General features: G+C 34.7%; 1 protein-coding gene across 3 annotated transcripts in view; it reads right to left on the reverse strand.

The window, feature by feature from the left end:
• LOC148955545 (uncharacterized) overlaps nt 1-17,743 on the reverse strand; it is a 108,372-nt gene that overhangs the window by 26,244 nt on the left and 64,385 nt on the right. For all 3 annotated transcript variants that reach the window (XM_089108240.1, XM_089108241.1, XM_089108242.1), the window contains exons 5-7: nt 16,006-16,227; nt 11,626-11,906; nt 697-865 (exon numbers count right to left, since the gene is read on the reverse strand). In XM_089108240.1, the coding sequence (XP_088964366.1) occupies nt 697-865; nt 11,626-11,906; nt 16,006-16,227 (672 nt within the window). The remainder of the gene's footprint in view (nt 1-696; nt 866-11,625; nt 11,907-16,005; nt 16,228-17,743) is intronic.

The raw sequence follows: 17,743 nt of genomic DNA on the forward strand, positions 1-17,743 counted from the left end.
ACTATCACCATTTACTGAGTGGTGAGATGCAAGCCACTTATTAGGCCTATGTAGGAAGAGATAATAATCCCCAATGGGGGGCTAGACCTGAGTTCCAGGACAGATGATTAAAAAAGTCCCGTTTGAAGGTTACCTTACCAGCGCGGGGTCAGACATTGCCCGGCAAAAACACAGCGCCTGAAGCAACCATGCTCCAGCGTTTGTTCCGTATTCTTTGCTGTTTCAACATTTTACAGTACACGTCTTTGGAACTCGTTGCCCGTTGCGAGAATTCAACCAGAAACACCTTTTTTGTATTTGCAGTGAAAATGTATGAGCCCACATCTTTGAGTATGCTTTTGTCTCAATGTTCAAGTACTTAATCGTTGCTTTATCCCTGGTTGTGATCCTGATCTTTTTTAGCAATGGTTTAGCATTTTGTTTTGATGATGAGGTCATAGGCTGGCTCAAAGCAGTCGAGAAATTTTCTGCTAATTAAATTTAAAAGCTGGTACAGATATAGAATAATATTAATGTTAATTAACTGTAACATTATAATAATAATGTTAACTAACTGTACGTTGAACGGTAGAACAAAGATTTAGTTTTCAGACTTACAGAATATATATTCTTTTGTTATTGTTATCTTTTTTATAAACAATCAGAAGTTATTTTCCGAACAACTCTTGTACAGTGGCCATTCAAAGGTAAACTCACAAAATCTGGCGGAGTAATTTCCTCGTCAACTGAAAGAAGTCCCATTATATACGGAGTCGGTAACTCTGTCATCCGCACCATATCTGAGGGGAGAATAGAGACGAGATTGTACTGCCATTCCAGTGGGGCAATCATATTCATCAAGCCTTGTATAGCTAAAGATATTTCACTGCAAAAAAGGACATAAATTGACAATTTATACATAAACCTATCTCAACAGGCTCGAGTAGGAATGCACTTTCTTGGGTCAGCTATTTATTATAACCTTTTTTTCATTCAAGACTGAGGGCACTGTGGAACGAAACTGAACTTTTCGAATTTTAAAGTTTCAAAATTGAAGCTTATAAAAACAGAGAAAGGTTTTCTGGTGTAGTTTCATATCCTAAATTTATAAATATCTCAACCCCCCGATAATTCAAGAAAAATAAGAAACTGTAAACAACAAGAAAACATAAGAGACTGTAGATTATTATTTCCGCTGCAACCTGCGTATTCAAAATTCGTTTTGGACAAAAGAAAAAAAATCACTAAGAAAAGGAAAGCAGCCTAAAGTAGAGCATGCTCTAGAAATTGTTTTTCAAGTCTCTAGAACCTAAACAACTACCAAAATAATTCTTAGAGAATTAATTTTTTCCGGTGAAATTTTCCTAGATTATTTTTTAAAGATCAAGGTTTCTTCTGAAATTTTTCGTTCAGCACTACCGTCAAAGACAATACCAGGAAATTTAAACTTTTTGAAACCCTGTTATAATTCCAAATAAATAGAGTTCACAAGGACACTTTTCACGATTTACCATTAAAAGTTTTATTTTTTCAAAAATTTCCAAATTATTCACTACTAAACTAACAAAAGAAAACATAATTCCCATCTTTTTCATTCAGAAAGACTAATTCCGCAAGTTCATATTAGTTAAATATTAGTTAAATATTAGTTAAATATTAGTTAAATATTAGTTCATATTAGTTAAATAGTCCAATTGGCGAACCAATCAGCCAATCAAACATACAACGGAGAAAAGCAACAAATAGGATACATAACTGGGATTGATAATAATAAACCAGTCAATCAATGAAACAGTTTTCGATGGTATTTTGCGTCCCTTACAATTTGGAGAATAAAATGTGCTGAAAATATTTAAGGATTTAATTAGTCAAATTACCTTCTCTGATTTCTAAAGTTTTTAATAGAATATTTGATAGGGGCATAAACATTCTGGGAGCTCGATATGTCACCACTACTTAACCCTTAAATCAGTAAATTTTAAGGACCTATTGAGACTTCACGGTATGTTTGCAAGGATTCTTCTCGCGGAGGGGAGAGGGGAGGGGTAGGAACCTCAAATAAAAAAAAAAAATAAAAGCCAAAGTGGTCGAAAAATGTTGGAAAATAAAGGGACAATTTTATTATATTATCCTTTATTTTTCAATCAGAAAGACTACAATTCTGCAAATTTACATTACCTAAATATTCCAATTGTCGAATCCATTGATAATTACCAAAAATGAAAGCCAAATTGTTTGAAAAATATGGAGAAAATCTTGAGGTTTCGGAAAGGGCAGGGTCCCATGCCCCCAACCCCTGTGTTTTGTATATAGAATTAAAGGAGCACCGGCGGAGTAACTACCTGAGAGATACGGTTTCGGATAGACGTGTAACGCCAAACAGAGCAGTTTTAAGTTCTCTTTTCTAGGAGTTTTTACCTTCCGGTAATCACAGCCAGCTGTACGCCTAAGTGTTGATATTGTCACCTTCACAGACGGTGTCACAAGGATGGAAAGCTGATCAGAAAGAGGCAAGGGGATTTACTTGCAGAAGACAGTCAATGACAGTGACATCAAATCTTGCCTTTAAAGAAAACAGTTGGTCTTGGATGGAGCAGCATCCGGCCTACTGACCCTACTAGGGGCGTTCTTGAGGGATTGAAAAACAATTTTGTATTTCAATGTTCAAAAGTTCTAAGACATTCCAGAGGTAATAATTCTTATTTTTTAGGAATTTCTGTGTGAAATTTCAAATTCAGAGGCATTCTAAAGCCTTAATCAATTTAGTTTCTAGATGAATATCTTCAATATGATTACTCATACTGTAACTTAATTTTCAGGCAACAACGTCAAGTAAAAAAAATAAAATGAAAGTTACTACCCTGAAACAATATGGATACGTTCCAGAATACTTTTACTTTGTTGCTTTTAAAAAGCACAGATCACTTGATCATCAGATGAGGACATCACACAGCAATAGTCGCGTTCACTCCTCATTGTGACAACTACAGTAGCCTAACTCAGTTATTCATGACACTTCAGAGGATACAGGCCCCCCCCTTCATCCGAAAAAGACTGCAATGTTGCTACAAACGTGTTACTAAATATATCCCAGATGAATATCCCGTATTTGTAAGATCGGAGAAAAATTACTGCATTTTCCATCACTTTCATTACAAACATCGGCTATCTGTGTATTGACCTTTGAATCGATATACCCACGAGATATACCAGGAATTTTTTTACGAGCCTTTCATTTTCATGCCCAATACAAAGGTTACTTAAGCCAGATTTACTTGTCCCCGGAATTCGTCATTTCTCCACATACACGACATGTAACTAAAGATACAAACTTCGCGATGCAGATTTCATACTGTATATATATTTTATTTTTTGATCAATCAACTAGCACTCAGCTAGTTGATTGATCAAGAGTTTGTTTTTATTGGCAACATAAAATCCGTGTATGTGACAATTCGTCACATCAATAATACTTGATACCTTCAATCAAAGCCCAAAAACACTTTAAGTCTTTAAGCTACTTAAGCTAACTTTAAGCTACGTCTAGTTGAGCCTTAGGTCTAACCTTAAATACCTTGGGTCAAGCCTAAAAGCTTCAAAGAACAGCGTAAAAAATGAAAAAGACAAACCAACACAGGAGTAGCTCTAGTTCGGCTCTAATCTAGACATCAAGATAATTAGAATCGATTTACAAGAACAAATGAGTATTATTAAAACTTGAATTGTCATGCTAAACTACAGTAGATCAGATTCCCTGCTTTTCACGTGAAAACAAAGCTAAATATATGCTAGCTTTAAAGAAGACGGTGGCAAGGTAAGCTCATTCCCACTTAGTCTGGATATCGAGATAACCCAGATAATTTAAAACTAAGCGATAATTCTGCAACAGGTCTAATACTGCTTTACATTACGCTTTCAAAGCAAGAACAAGGCCATATAAGCTCGGCCTCAATCAAGGACTAGAGAGACGTGGGCTTTTCTTCGGGTGTTTTAAGAGTATACATGAGCAAATGATAAGCTGACTTTTTTACAAAAAAGGTAGCGCATTCTTGACAATTTATTTTAATTTCTGAAACGTGAACGCTCAATAGATAAAATTGGCTTTGCCAAGAAATCAATTAGCATATTAAGTGATGTAATAAGTAATTCCACAAATCTTGTATTGGAAATATTCCGACATACTAAAAAAATCCCTCTAACTAAAAAGTCAGTGCAAGAGAATACTCAAACTGAGCGTTACCCAAGAAAGAAATCCTACTTTGGAAGCCGGCATAAAATACACCAGTGTTGAACAGATACGACTGGTTTTAGCTTTAAAATGTTATATCTGTTTAGCCCTTTATTCTGAACATCCAGATAACCCAGATCAATATAAAAAAAGGGAGGAAATTTCATTACAGGTCTAGTGCTGATGATATACTACACTACATTACATCACGCCCCTTCTTTCTATTTGAGAACAAAGATATAGATGCCGTGGCTGGATAAGTTTGGCTCTAGTCAGGAAGCACATCCAATGAGCGCAAATCAATAGAAAAAAGAATAAATGAGGCACAAATCGCATGCCTATTACTGATACTAAATTATACTACATCGCACTAGGATCCCTGCTTTCCGCGGAAGAACAAAGCTATAAATATGGTGGTTTCAAAGAAACTATAATTACTGAAATCTAGATTCTTAAACTACGCATGACCGGGATGACTAAAGCGCATGTGGGTATTAATCATAAGTACTGTAAATCTACGCATTAATCTGGTTTCAAAAAGGTATAAAATGTTTAGGATTTGAGAAACGAGTACAAATCACAACACGACCCATGCTTTCCGCGGAAGAACAAAGCTATAAATATGGTGGTTTCAAAGAAACTAGAATTACTGAAATCTAGATTCTTAAACTACGCATGACCGGGATGACTAAAGCGCAATCATAAGTACTGTAAATCTAAGCATTAATCTGGTTTCAAAAAGGTATAAAATGTTTAGGATTTGAGAAACGAGTACAAATCACAGCACGACCCATGCTTTCCGTGCAAGAACAAAGCTATAAATATGGAGTTTTCAATTTAACTAGAATTAATAGGATCTATATTCTAGAATTGCTTATGATTAGAATGGCTAGAATTTCTTAAATCAAAACACACCAAGTAGAGACACAGGTAGCTCTGAGTTTTCAGAAGAGCAGGAGAAGAGCTGAGTTTCCAGAACAAGAGCCATTACAAATAGAAAACAAGGATTCGCAAGAGTATATGAACAACTAATACGGAAATCAAAAAACAATCCAATTACTTGAGTTAAATCCAATATCTGTCCGCAGCAAGAATATGGTAAAAGAATAAAGAAACTAAGAATAATTTAAAATCCAGGTTTCAACAATAGTTCCCTTTTTAAAATACAAAGTTGTATAGAGAAATATTTTTAAATATAGATACTGATGAATTTTGCTAGGACACAATTCAATAGCAATATTATAAAAAAAGAAAAACAAAATAACTAGAAAAAATGAAAATGCTGAAAAAAAAAACATTTCATAAGCAACTCCTTAAAAAGAAGAAGAAAAACAACTAGAGACAACAAACTACAGTGCAGAAACATAACTTTAAAGGTAGATATTGGTGAGTTTTGCTAGGCTCTATTTTATAACAATTTTATTATGTCAAAAATGGTAGTCACTTTTCATGCAAATTTGGTTTATTTTCCAATGTAATTTCCAATTCATTATTTTATTTTCAATTATTATTAATAATAATAATTTCAATTATAATTCAATTATAATAAATTAAATTATAATTCAATTATAATTATTGAATAAATTCAATTATAATTATTAATAATAATTTATAGTCAAAAATGGTAGTCACTTTTCATGCAAATCCTGTAATTTGAATTTATTTTCCAATGGTGTCCCACCAGTTCCCTAAGAGATAGGCAGCTATTAAACTAATACATGTTAAGCTAACTTGTTATTTTTAGATTTTTAGCTGGTAATCTTTTAGCTGGCACAAATCCTGCCTGGAGTTTTTGTGGATAATTTGGCTTCAGCATGCAGTAGCTACAGAATAGTATAGTGCTTCGACACAAAAAACCGCAAACAAATGCTACAAAAAATGATAAATATATTTAGTAATGAATTTCAATAATGAATTTAGTAGTGAATTTCAGTTGCTATTCAGTCTCTGACCTGTTAAGAGCTATTTGTGTTAAAAAAGGATTATATTTCGGAATCAATTAGAGAATAAATACATGTCGTCATTGACATCTGACTAGTGTACAATAGTTCAATTTTTAGCCGAATTATCTTTGGAATATATTATAACATTGAGAGTGCAGACATATATGGAATTTAAAGCTGCCTTTAATGATTGTATATGAAATCTTGATGGACTGTTTTTTTACTTGCATAATGGATTAATTTCGGCTATGTTTTGAACCAAGACTGTTTTGGGCTGAGCTAAGCAAAGTGATAATGTTTTCGCATTCAGCTATTCTTAATTTTATCCAATCAAACATTCGAACGAGGATTGATGACGAAGTTATTATTAATCATGCAGTGGAATTTTTTCCTGAAAATACTCTCAAAGATGCTAAAGTTGATTTATGGGCAGAAATACACCATAGCAGTAAAACAGCACAAAGGAGACAAGGTGATAATGCCTTCGCTTGGCACGTGAAAGATATGATTGATTTGCTTCGGAAGTGCGAAAATGAGACGTTATGAGTTACAACGTACGTAATTATTTCACCTATTAAAGTGCCGGTAATTCCTGCTGCTGTTCATTATAAACTTACACCTGAAATCTTGGTTGTGAATTTTATCCAAAACTTCATTAAAGAAAAGGTAACAGATTATGATTTGAATTTCCCGTCATTTCCCACTCCTTTTGATATTATTTATATCGAAAGCCCTGTCACCACTATCATTTCAAAAGTGCTACTAATCTTGACGACCCTTCAAAACGGGCTCATGCTTTTAATAAAATCCCTGGCCATGAAGCTATTCATAGCATAAGGCCTTCTAGCGATAAGCTGGTTGTTCAGATTAGTCAATCTGTAGCAAAGATTTTCAGAGATGCGGTTCCAACCGTATTGAATAGCTGTGACGTCATGATTCAAGAAGAGAAAATCTATGGCGATTTTAAGGGGGTACTCGCTAATTATGAGGTGATAATTTTTAAGCAATCTGAAGGTGTCATGAATGCTGAACGTTTGGGAAAATCTTCTGCATTGAAAGGCACCTTTGCTCATGCCTTAGCCCAGCGTAGAATCCTATAACTCATGCTTAAGGTGGGCTATGAACCCTTCCGGGTTTTTGAATTCCTGCGGCCGTTCCGTTGCTGTCATAATTGTCAGTCTCCCAACCACACGAAAACTAAATGCAATAAGCCAACAAAATGCAGCCGCTGTGCCGGCTCTCATGTATCATCCCGTGATTCCCCCAAGGTTTTTTATCCAAAATGCGCTAATTGTGAGGGTAATCATGCATCGTATAGCCTAAAACGTCGTATTCTGCGTGATGTCCTGAGCAAACGTGTGATTCGGAAATGACTGTCGAATTGTCCGTCTCAATCTGCTCTTTTAATATCAATGGCACGAAAGACAAAGATGGCTCATTAAATCAAAAAATGAATGATTTTGACATTTTGTTCTTGCAAGAACATTTACTTCTCGCCATCTCCGTTAACTCTCTACGAAGAAGTAGCCACCATATTGCCTTTACCATCAATGCCCGAAAACAAAAGGCCGACCTTCCGGGGGCCTTGCATGTGTTATCAAACGATTGGCTACTCCTTTGTCGTCTATCTTATTTCTTTCTTCTTATAATATTATGGCAAAACGACTGGGTCACCTTGTATTTATAAATGTATATCATCCCTGCGATCAGAAACGTCTAGCTTCACTTACTAAGTTTTCTAATGCCTCTTCATCCCTTAAAACTGTTATGCAATATTGAAAAGCATGGGCATCGTTGGCTATTGATAGGTGACTTCAATTGTGATGTTCATAGTTCCTCTACTCATGCCAACTTAGTTTTAGATTCGTTGCCTATTGGTTACCGCATAGTACCCACAGCTCTTAATTACAGTTATATTCATAATAGTGGTACTGTGACCAATATTGATCATTGTATTTGCTATGCCGATGTTCCCTGTCCTGTCGTTAATGTTGACGAAGACGAACGCGATTTTGACCGCCTTCTCCTTTCCCTTACTGTGACAGTAACCGCTGATCCATCTACTCATCGTTGGGCTGCTAATAATAGATGGTGTATGACACAAAAGTGGAGTAAAGCCAGTTGGCCTTTATATATTCCCACCCTAACAGCTTTGTTGTCCAGTGTCAAGAGTCCTTTTAATCTACTGTGCACTAGTGTTTTTTCACCACAAGCCAGAGTGCAACTGAATGTTTATTATCTTTATTTAGTTAAGTGCATGAAACAAGCTGAGAATGTGGCTTTTCCCCTTGTCTGGGTTAAACTCAAAACTCGAAGTCCAATTTGGAAAGGAGACCCGGGTCTTAAAGTCGTCAAAAATCGTGCTAAACTCTGGCTTCGCATCTGGATTGCGTGTGGGCGGCCCTTGTGAGGCCAAGTGTTTGATATAAAAAGTAGGACAAAAGCGGAGTTTAAACGGTATCTTCTTTTGGTTCGATATAATGGCGCTGAGTTTCCTAAAAGTGCAGCACAATGGAAAGAAGTCATTAATGCGTCTAAATAGGATTCATTGGTGACCAGTGATGTTATCCCAGATTCGTCTTTGCTTAGGCATTATAAAAGTATTTTTTGTAAGATTGAGTAGTGTTCATTATCATTTTCAGTGCTTAATTTCTAAATTTTTGCACCTAAAGTTTTGCAACGTCATGTTATTCCCGTCTCAACTAAAAGTATTGTTAATTGTATGCTTAAACTTAAGTCTAAATCAAATGATCTTGATGGGATTAGCACCCACCATTTACGTTGTGATTGTCCGGCACTAGTCGCTCAGCTCGTTACTTTTCCAGTTCTGTTTATCTTTGTCAATGGTGCCTAATTTTTTCCTTTGCAGAATTTTAAGTTCAATTTTTAAACATGAAAGAGACTCATATGATTGGAATTCCTGTAGGCCCACCACTGTTGCTTCTACTATTAGTAAGGTTTTTGTTTATTTTTTGCTCCCATATATCACTGAACAAACCGCGAAAGATTCTAATCAGTTTAGATTTCAACCTCGTATTGGGTATCAATATGCACATAAAGTTACACCATCAAATCTTTATCGTGCCTAGTCTGGAGGTTATGAATTACATATCTCTGCTTTGGATTTGTCCAAAGCGCAATATAAAGCCTTTGATAGTATTAGCCCTGTACAAATGAAGCACTCTTTGTCTCAGTTTCGAGTGAACCCTTCTGTCATACAAGTACTTAAATTTTGGTATAGTAATTCGTTTCTTCGTTTAAAATCTAGTACAGGGTACTGCGGTAATATACCAGTTCAATCTGGAGTACCACAGGGTGGGGTACTATCACCTTACCTATTTAATGCCTGCATTCAAAATGTGTTGTTAGGAATCGATCCTTCGTATTTTTATAATTCATTTGATGCATCTTATAGTGCGTATGCGAAAGACCTGTTAATTTCAAGCTGAAGGAATTCTATTTTGATAATATCTGTGCAGAGTATTTTTATGATGTTTCAGGACGTTGTTCTGTTTTTGAATGTTGATAAATGCGAATATTTAGTTTTCAGTCCCAAATCATCAGCTCATAATTTGTCCTGTGGACCCTCAGTAATTCGCAATGTTACGAGTTTAAGGTGGCTAGGAATTAGTATTTGTTTTACACTCACTTTTTTGCGACTTCAAGTTCTGAGAGATGTTAAAGAAAAGTTGAAGATCGGATATGCGAAAATTGTACCTAACAGTGGAAAATATTCACGCCGAGCTTTAGCTAAAATGTATTCCACATATTGTGACCATTATGTCTTGTTTTTAAGTGGAATGAATTTGTTATTGAATAAGAATGATTTGCGTCAGATCCGTATCGCTTATTTTAGATAATGCAAATTTTTATTGTACCTTCCCACTTCATATTGTAATACACGTATTAATAAGAAGTATGGTGTTCCCGATATTATGCAATCGTTTGAATTGCTTAGTAATAATTTAACAAGAAATGCCATTATGTCCGTAGGCTAAAACCATAATATTATCCCTGTGTTTTTGTCAGTGATTAAGGTTTAAGTTATCTTTGTTTCTGTGTATTTGATTGATTTTTTTTTATCCTTTTTAGTGTGCTTTACTCTGCTTGTTTTGTATAAAAGTGGGTCATAAATAAATTATTATTTTATTAATATATTTTGCGTATTTCCTTATATAGGAAACTCGCCTATATAAGGCGAGTTTCTACACAGGAATACCGATCGAAAACCTCTGTAACGAAGATTTTATTTCAGTACATGTGCTATGCAACCATTTTTCCTATCATTTGCCCCCCCCCCATGATTTCATCCTTGTAAGCATCAATTGGTCTGTTTACAAAAAGTAAGGTAGTCAACTTCTGAGAACCATATGCGCACGAACTTTAGGAACGGAATTCGAATATCCTAGCCTGTATTCACATGAGCCTTTCAGTCAAGGTTGCCACTGAAAATTTTTACTATATCCCAATATCTACTTTCAAAGAATCTCATATGCCAAATAATAATGGCATACTTAATGTACTTTTGAGTGCTGCGTTTAAGTTCAATTACAATTTCCTAAGATCCAAAGCTCAGGACCGAAATTCCAAGATCTTGGGAAAGATTACAAAGAAGAGCAGCCCTGCTTTCAGGGTAAATAATAAATAATTTATACCCTGCTTTCAGGGTATAAATCGTACATTTATTAATGGTAGTTAAATCCCTAAATAATACATATATTAATGGTAATTAGACTTATCTTACCTTTTAACAAAAAGAAAGACTGAATGGTGTTTAATCTAAAAATGCAGCAAAAAGAGAAAGGGTTCTAAACTATGTTTGAATTTCAATCCCAAATACCCCAGTCCCCAAATACCTGATTTTAGTTTCTGTTGCGCTGCTGAGTTTGTTTTTCAGCAAATTCGTTATTTGGAATATTTTGATCCTCCTTGTATTGCTTCTATTTCTCTCCCTTCCTCTCTCTCCTCCTACGCTTCCTTGGAATGACTCGAAATATAAATACAGCTTACCCTAAGCTAGTAAAAGGTAGCTTTTTTCTATGGTGCCTACGCTTATTTGGTATATGAAAGGGTATATATCGTGAAAAGCTGAGAAAACTACCTTGATTTTATTGACTTAAAACTCTTGAATTTTTCTTCATGCTCACATTTAGGATCTATTCGAGAATTTCATTATCATGATTGGTCATTAATTGACGAATAAACATTAATTAAAGATAATTAATTGTTTATTATTATTCCCGTTCCAAGACAATAGATAACGAGAGAAATACAAGCAATTTGTATTAGTATAAGCGCAAAACGGACTATAATGTACGCCCTTTTTTAAATATTACAAGTACTAATTCTGCTGTTAGCTAACATTTTAGGCTGAGGGTTGTAACAAGTAATTAATAATGGTATTTGAACAATGGAACACATCCTTAGTCACAGGCAATGAGATTTTTCAAAGAAAAGGCAAGAAGAAATTCTAACCTGACATTTTTTCCAACAAGTATCACTTTTCTCTCAAGGAGAAGTGTCGAAAGTAGATCAATGAACTTTTTTGCACTTGACTGTTGATTTAACCGTTGATACAGAAAATCCAGCCCCAGTTCTGAGAATCTCCAGTCAAAAGAACGCTTCAATGTGAGATCTTTATTAGGAATGGTTAGGGTACGACCAGGAGGTGGCAAGGGAGAGGAACATAAATAGGCCATGAAAGATCGACGCTCTTCAAGGGGAAGACCATGAGATTTGGACAGCTCACCGAGAATCTTTAAAGAAAGAATATTGATAAGAGTACAAGTTGATATACAAAGACCAGGTAGACTACACCTGAGAATGAGATTAATACTCCTAAAAAGAGTAAGACGAAGATTAACAAAGAAAATCGAAAAGGACTATGAAAAAAAATAAGGAATTTATAATGAAGTGAAAATTGAGGAATACTTCTATCCCACAATAACTGCTCTAATTTGAATTAAAAATTTAAAAAAGAACATGAATAAAGATAGCAATAGAGCTTAAAAAAAAAATTAAGTAGTACGCAAACACTTAAGTCTCTGCGATCTTCTATCTTTTCTTTCTTTCTCTCTCTTTTTTTTACTTTTTGTCCGATTGCACAAGAAAATAAATTACTTAATAAAGAATATAATAAATTGGATCGTTGTTAAAATAACCCGCGTGGCGGTGGATTGTTAAGGCCATTCAATACCTTAAAAGTCTTTTTACGAGCCTCAGCGTCGGCTGACCATCTCAAAGACAAATGGCCCATTAGCGAATTTTCCAGCCTCACAGGAAACTCCTAAAGTTTCTAAAATACTCAAATAATATTTCCTTAAAGTTTTGTTAAAAATTAATAGGGGATCAAGAATGTGTCAACTGTTCAAAAAGTTAACGAGAGGCTAGTTTAAAATTAACAGAATATAATATTTTATAAATTTTTAAACAAAGTGCTGTCTATCCAATGTGCCTAAAGGATAAATAAGACGTCCCCTGTGTCAGCAAGATTTTCAATCAAAGCAGGTAGCACCACAGGGAACTCTCAAAGCTGGCGAATTACTAAAATGATATTTCCTTTGAGATGATTTTTAACATTTTCCTAGCAGGTAGCTAGATTATTTTCAGGGAATGCCCTTTCCTCAACTTTAAAATGAAAATTCTTCTCCGTTTAATCGAAAAAACAAAGTTCCACACATTATAATAATTCAAGTTTCATTAAACCTCTATCGCCGGCACAAAACGGGAGAAGTTCAATGGTTTTTCTAAAATTACCGGGAAACTAGGTGCCTGCTTTTACTTTTCTGTCGTTTATTTGAGTCTCTTATACAAGCAAAATAAGTTAGGACAAAACCACCTCGTCAATTCTAAATAGTTCTGTCACACAAACACACACAAACTTTAAGGTACCACATCGCCTTCAATATTCTCCTGAGATCCTAAGATCTCCTAAGATATAAGATCTGTTCCTAAGATATTACTGATACGCCCTTTTGAAGACCTGAATGTACATAGTGCCTTTTGAGTTTATTCAATATGCCCCTCAACACTCTCTGAAAGTTTTAACTTGATACCCTTAGCCATTCCTAATATATTGCGGAAACATCTTTTTGATAACCTGGATGCACAGGGTCTTTTGATTTAGTTCAACATCCCTCACAACATTACCTGAAAATTGCAATTTAATACCCTCAGCCGTTCCTGAGATATCGCAGATGCGCCCGTTTGGAGGCATTTAAGAATCTTTCGATTAAATTCAACATCCCAAACAACATTCATTGGGAAATTCAATTTAATGCCCTTAATTGTTTTTGAGATATTACGAGTAGGCCTTTTGACGACACGGACGTACATAGCGTATTTTGATGTAGTTCAACATCCCTCTTAGCACGCCCTGGGAGTTTCGACTTAATACCCTTAGACGTCCCCCCCCCCCAAATTATTTATTTATTTCGTTACTACTAATTCGTCCAAGCACAAAGCTAACCGAGGCAAAAAAAAGAAGCGCAAAAGCGTGTCAGTTTCGTAGGATATATTTCCCAGGGAATGATGACCCATTCCCAGGAATGGGTCATCATTCCTCGAGGAGAAGGCTTTTGGACAGACTAATTCCCAGAAGCGAAGACTATTTTCACATTGAGACAAACCAATCTAGTCATATTTTTCTGCATTATTTGTCCTAGGCAAAAAAACAACAAAAAAACAACAAAACATACAAAAAACTCACAGTTAAGTGAAAAAAGGAAAAAAAGGCCTTAACACAATCACTCCAAGGAACTTCATTAAGGTAATTTTCATGTTAGTAATTATACGTTATTTTTATGTCTTTTCAAAACAAAAACACAAAAAAACTAAACAATAAAACAAAACCGTAATAAAAATTGCCTTAACATTAATTACTACAAGGATGTTCCACTAATGTATCTTCTAATTTTGTTTGCGCACTTATTGTACATTTTTTACTATGGATTATTGTTACATCTTTTTGCTTAGTTTTTGCTTCTTGTTTGAAGTTATTTGTCATAATGCCAAGATTTTCGTGCATATTAGATTGTCTGGCTCTGTCTTGTTGGGAAGAAAACCCTCGGATTTTGGAATAATTCTGTTCAAGTATAATGGAAAGGCAATAAGGCTAACGTATGAATATAAATAAAAGCTAAATACCCAGAATTTAAAAGCTTAAAATATATGTTACAACACCCACAAATTCTTTAAAAGGCACATAGTTTTTATTTTATTTTTCCTTTAAGCCTATTTCAGCAAGCTTTAAAAAAGAGTCAATGAAGATAAAGCAAACATTCATCTCACAATATAATTAGCTAACAGAGCTAAATAATCCAAAATAAAAACAAATATATAAATAATATTTTTATGCAGAAAAGGGATAATGCATTAAGAAGACGTTGATTATTTACAACGTGTGCTATAGAGGGCATAATAGAAAATTTTCTTTTGAGCAGATCTACTGCTTACACGTAAGAGTCTCTTTTGACCCGAACATCATCACCCTGATCATCTTAGCTGACATTCTTCAAAACTTTTTGAAGTGTGTGTATTGCTGGACGATATTGTTCAGGATACTTCTGGTGGTGAGGATTTTTATCCCATCAGCCAAAGTATAGTAACCATTTTTTTAAAATAGGTAATGCAATCTGATCGTTACTCTTTGTTTAGGTTTTGACGTCAAACACAGTGCATCGGGGTCAGACCCAATTCACTGGTAATAGTTAGCAGCAAACCAGGGTCACTAATTATATCGGGGTTGCTGCTTACCAATCGAGTGTATTGTTGTGTTTTTAGTTGTTTATTTGAACTAACCCTTGTACTTGTGTTTTGAACTAACCCTATTGATTTTAACTCACTTTCCTCTAAACTTTTTCTGAAGTGTGGTTGCGTGTGCGCAGGGGGGGATGTACAAGATATTTCTTGCGGTTATGATTTTATCCATATGCCAAAGTATGGTAACCATTTATTTTTTAATTAGGTACTGTAATCTTTACGTTACTCGTTTAAGCTTGGAAGTCAAACTCAGTCAATCGGGGTCCGACCCAATTCACTGGTAATAGTCAACAGCTCACCGGAGTCACAAATTATGGCGTGATTGTTGCTTACTAATGGAGCTTATTATTCGTTTTTCTACCATTTAAGTTGTTGTTGTTATTTTTTCTTATTTATTCACACGATCCGTATTAAGCAGTACATAGTTAAAACAGCGTTAAAACATAGTTAACATTTTCATAATATTTTTTATATTTATTCACACGACCCGTAATAAGCAGTAACATAGTTGAAACAGACCTAGGTTGTGAGAGTTTGAAAAATCTGCTTTGGGCTCATACACCAGCCAGTTATAGAGAAGAGTAAATTGATCTGAGTTTTTAAATCATTTATCCAGAATTATTGGGACCAGCTACATTCAGGATTTCGGAATTTACAAAAAGGAAAAAAAAGATAAAAAAGGGAAACCGACCGTTTTTCAGTCCTTTTTTTTTTAATTCATGCACACATATTGTTCCTTCAGGAAACATTAAATTATCAAAACATGGACCTGTCAAAATCTATCGAAGGGAGTGTGGCACAAATTGTACCTCCCTGTACAGTAAATCCTGTTTTGATTTCAAATAGCCCATCTTGCAGTGTGAACAGACACTATTATTTTGTTTTACGGAAGAAGAAACCGTTTCTCCCGTGCATCTGAGCAATACTATAATTAATATTCCAAACAAGGTAAAAGAAAACATAATCTCGTTTTGGACCTATTCAGGTTTTATAATTTCAGATATAAGACTATAGAAAAGTGAACAAAGAAGCAAAAATAGAAAATGACACATAGAAAAGAGAGCCCAAAACCAAAAAAAAAGAAAAGTGGGAGACCTCTTTAAAAAAGGCAGTACATCGATGACTACTAATAAGACAATAAGAATAAGGAGTTGTAGTGTCAAAGCCTTCAATTTTGACACGATGACAATGAGCAAAGTACTGATCACCATTTTCCTTCGTCAATACAATTGTGTAATAGTCCAGGGCAGTACCAAACGGTTCCCAATGAAGTGCATCAGGGAAGCACATTTTACGAAGTCCTTCATCAATAACAATCTGAAAAGGAGCAAAAAAGTTTTTAAAAAATCCTAAAATAACAGCACCTTAGATGTTCAAAAATACGGCACGAGGCCGTAGGAATCTTGACTAATTTGTAATAACATATTTCTATTTATGGTCAAATATCTTAGAATTACACAAATCACAAACAAAAATTACACCAAAATTTTACAGGAAACTGAGAAATAGTAAAAAATAACTTCAGCTTCACTGAGTTGTATATCCCTGTTTCTGATAAGGATGGTGTGGTTTAAGCTTTCAAGATAGCAAAAAGCGATTTGGGTGGCAATATTTTAATCTTTCATACAAATATTTCATATAAGTCGGGACAGAAGTCAAAACAATTTTCAGAATAGGAAATTTGGTAGTAACTAGGTGCAGTCCTTTTTGCATGAGCGAAAATGTCATAAAAAAATTCATCAGCAGAATTTTGACAAGTTTGTAATGTATGAAAAAACGAATAGCGAAAAATAATGAAGAAAACAAAAAGACAGAACAACAACTAAATAATACTAGGTTGGTAACGCTTGAGTACAGGAGACCTTACTCTTGCACAAAAAGAATGCAATAACAAACCGACATACGTAAGGCGTTGTTCCGAAAAGACACTTCCTATCCAGACCAGGGTTGCCAACTGTCGACGTAAAAAAAAGCGCAAATCAAGGCCAAAAAAGAGTGATTTTTGCTCAAAAATAAGTGCAAGACAAAAAAGAGTGCATTTCACACAAAAAGTGTGCAAGTTGGCAATCCTGTTCTTTGGGTCAAATGCACTTCTGACGAAGCTGCAAACTAGTGACGTTTAAAGCAAATGAAAACTGAAACCAAAAAAGAGTGATTTTCACTCTTCCGCATCCCCTCTGAGGTAAAAAGCAGAATGTATTTCATATGAAAACTGTGCAAGTTGACAACTTTGATCCAGGTTCCGCCCGCATCGGGTTGTTTCAGAATCCGTTCCTATCTGAAACAAATTTCGTCCCTTACGTTACTGAAAAAATAAAAACAAATATACTCTTTTTTATTACTTGTACAGGTGTTGCTCATGTTTTGTATATATTTGTTCGTTTTCCTTTTTTATGTTTTTAATCACCCGTTTAAATTTAAAATTCATATTTTTTAATATAGTTTAACTATTTTTACCTGCTTTTTAATTTTATTTTTACCTATTTCGTTTGATGTTTGTTTTTTCCTGGTAGTTGTTTTTTTTAGCCAGAAATTCAAATTCTGCCCTTCGGGCTTGTTATAGAAATTTTTTGAAATAAACATCTTATCTTGTTTGTTTATAAACGTCTAGAGTGGCCATGAAAAGCAAATTCATTTCGTGCATATACTGTAAAAAAGACACCTTTCTTTAGAATTTTCGTTAATATTGGAACCGGTCATTCTTTACTTACAGTTCGTTACCGTGAACTGTTTATCACTCATTCAATATTTTGAAATTTGGGTTTTGAATGTTTGAAAGTTGAACAGAACAATTTGAAGCAGAATTCCTTTTTTGAAGCAAAACACATGAATT

The sequence above is a fragment of the Artemia sp. Qi Xiang Cuo genome, chromosome 2, assembly GCF_049724085.1.
Source record: "Artemia sp. Qi Xiang Cuo chromosome 2, ASM4972408v1, whole genome shotgun sequence".
Taxonomy (NCBI): domain Eukaryota; kingdom Metazoa; phylum Arthropoda; class Branchiopoda; order Anostraca; family Artemiidae; genus Artemia; species Artemia sp. Qi Xiang Cuo.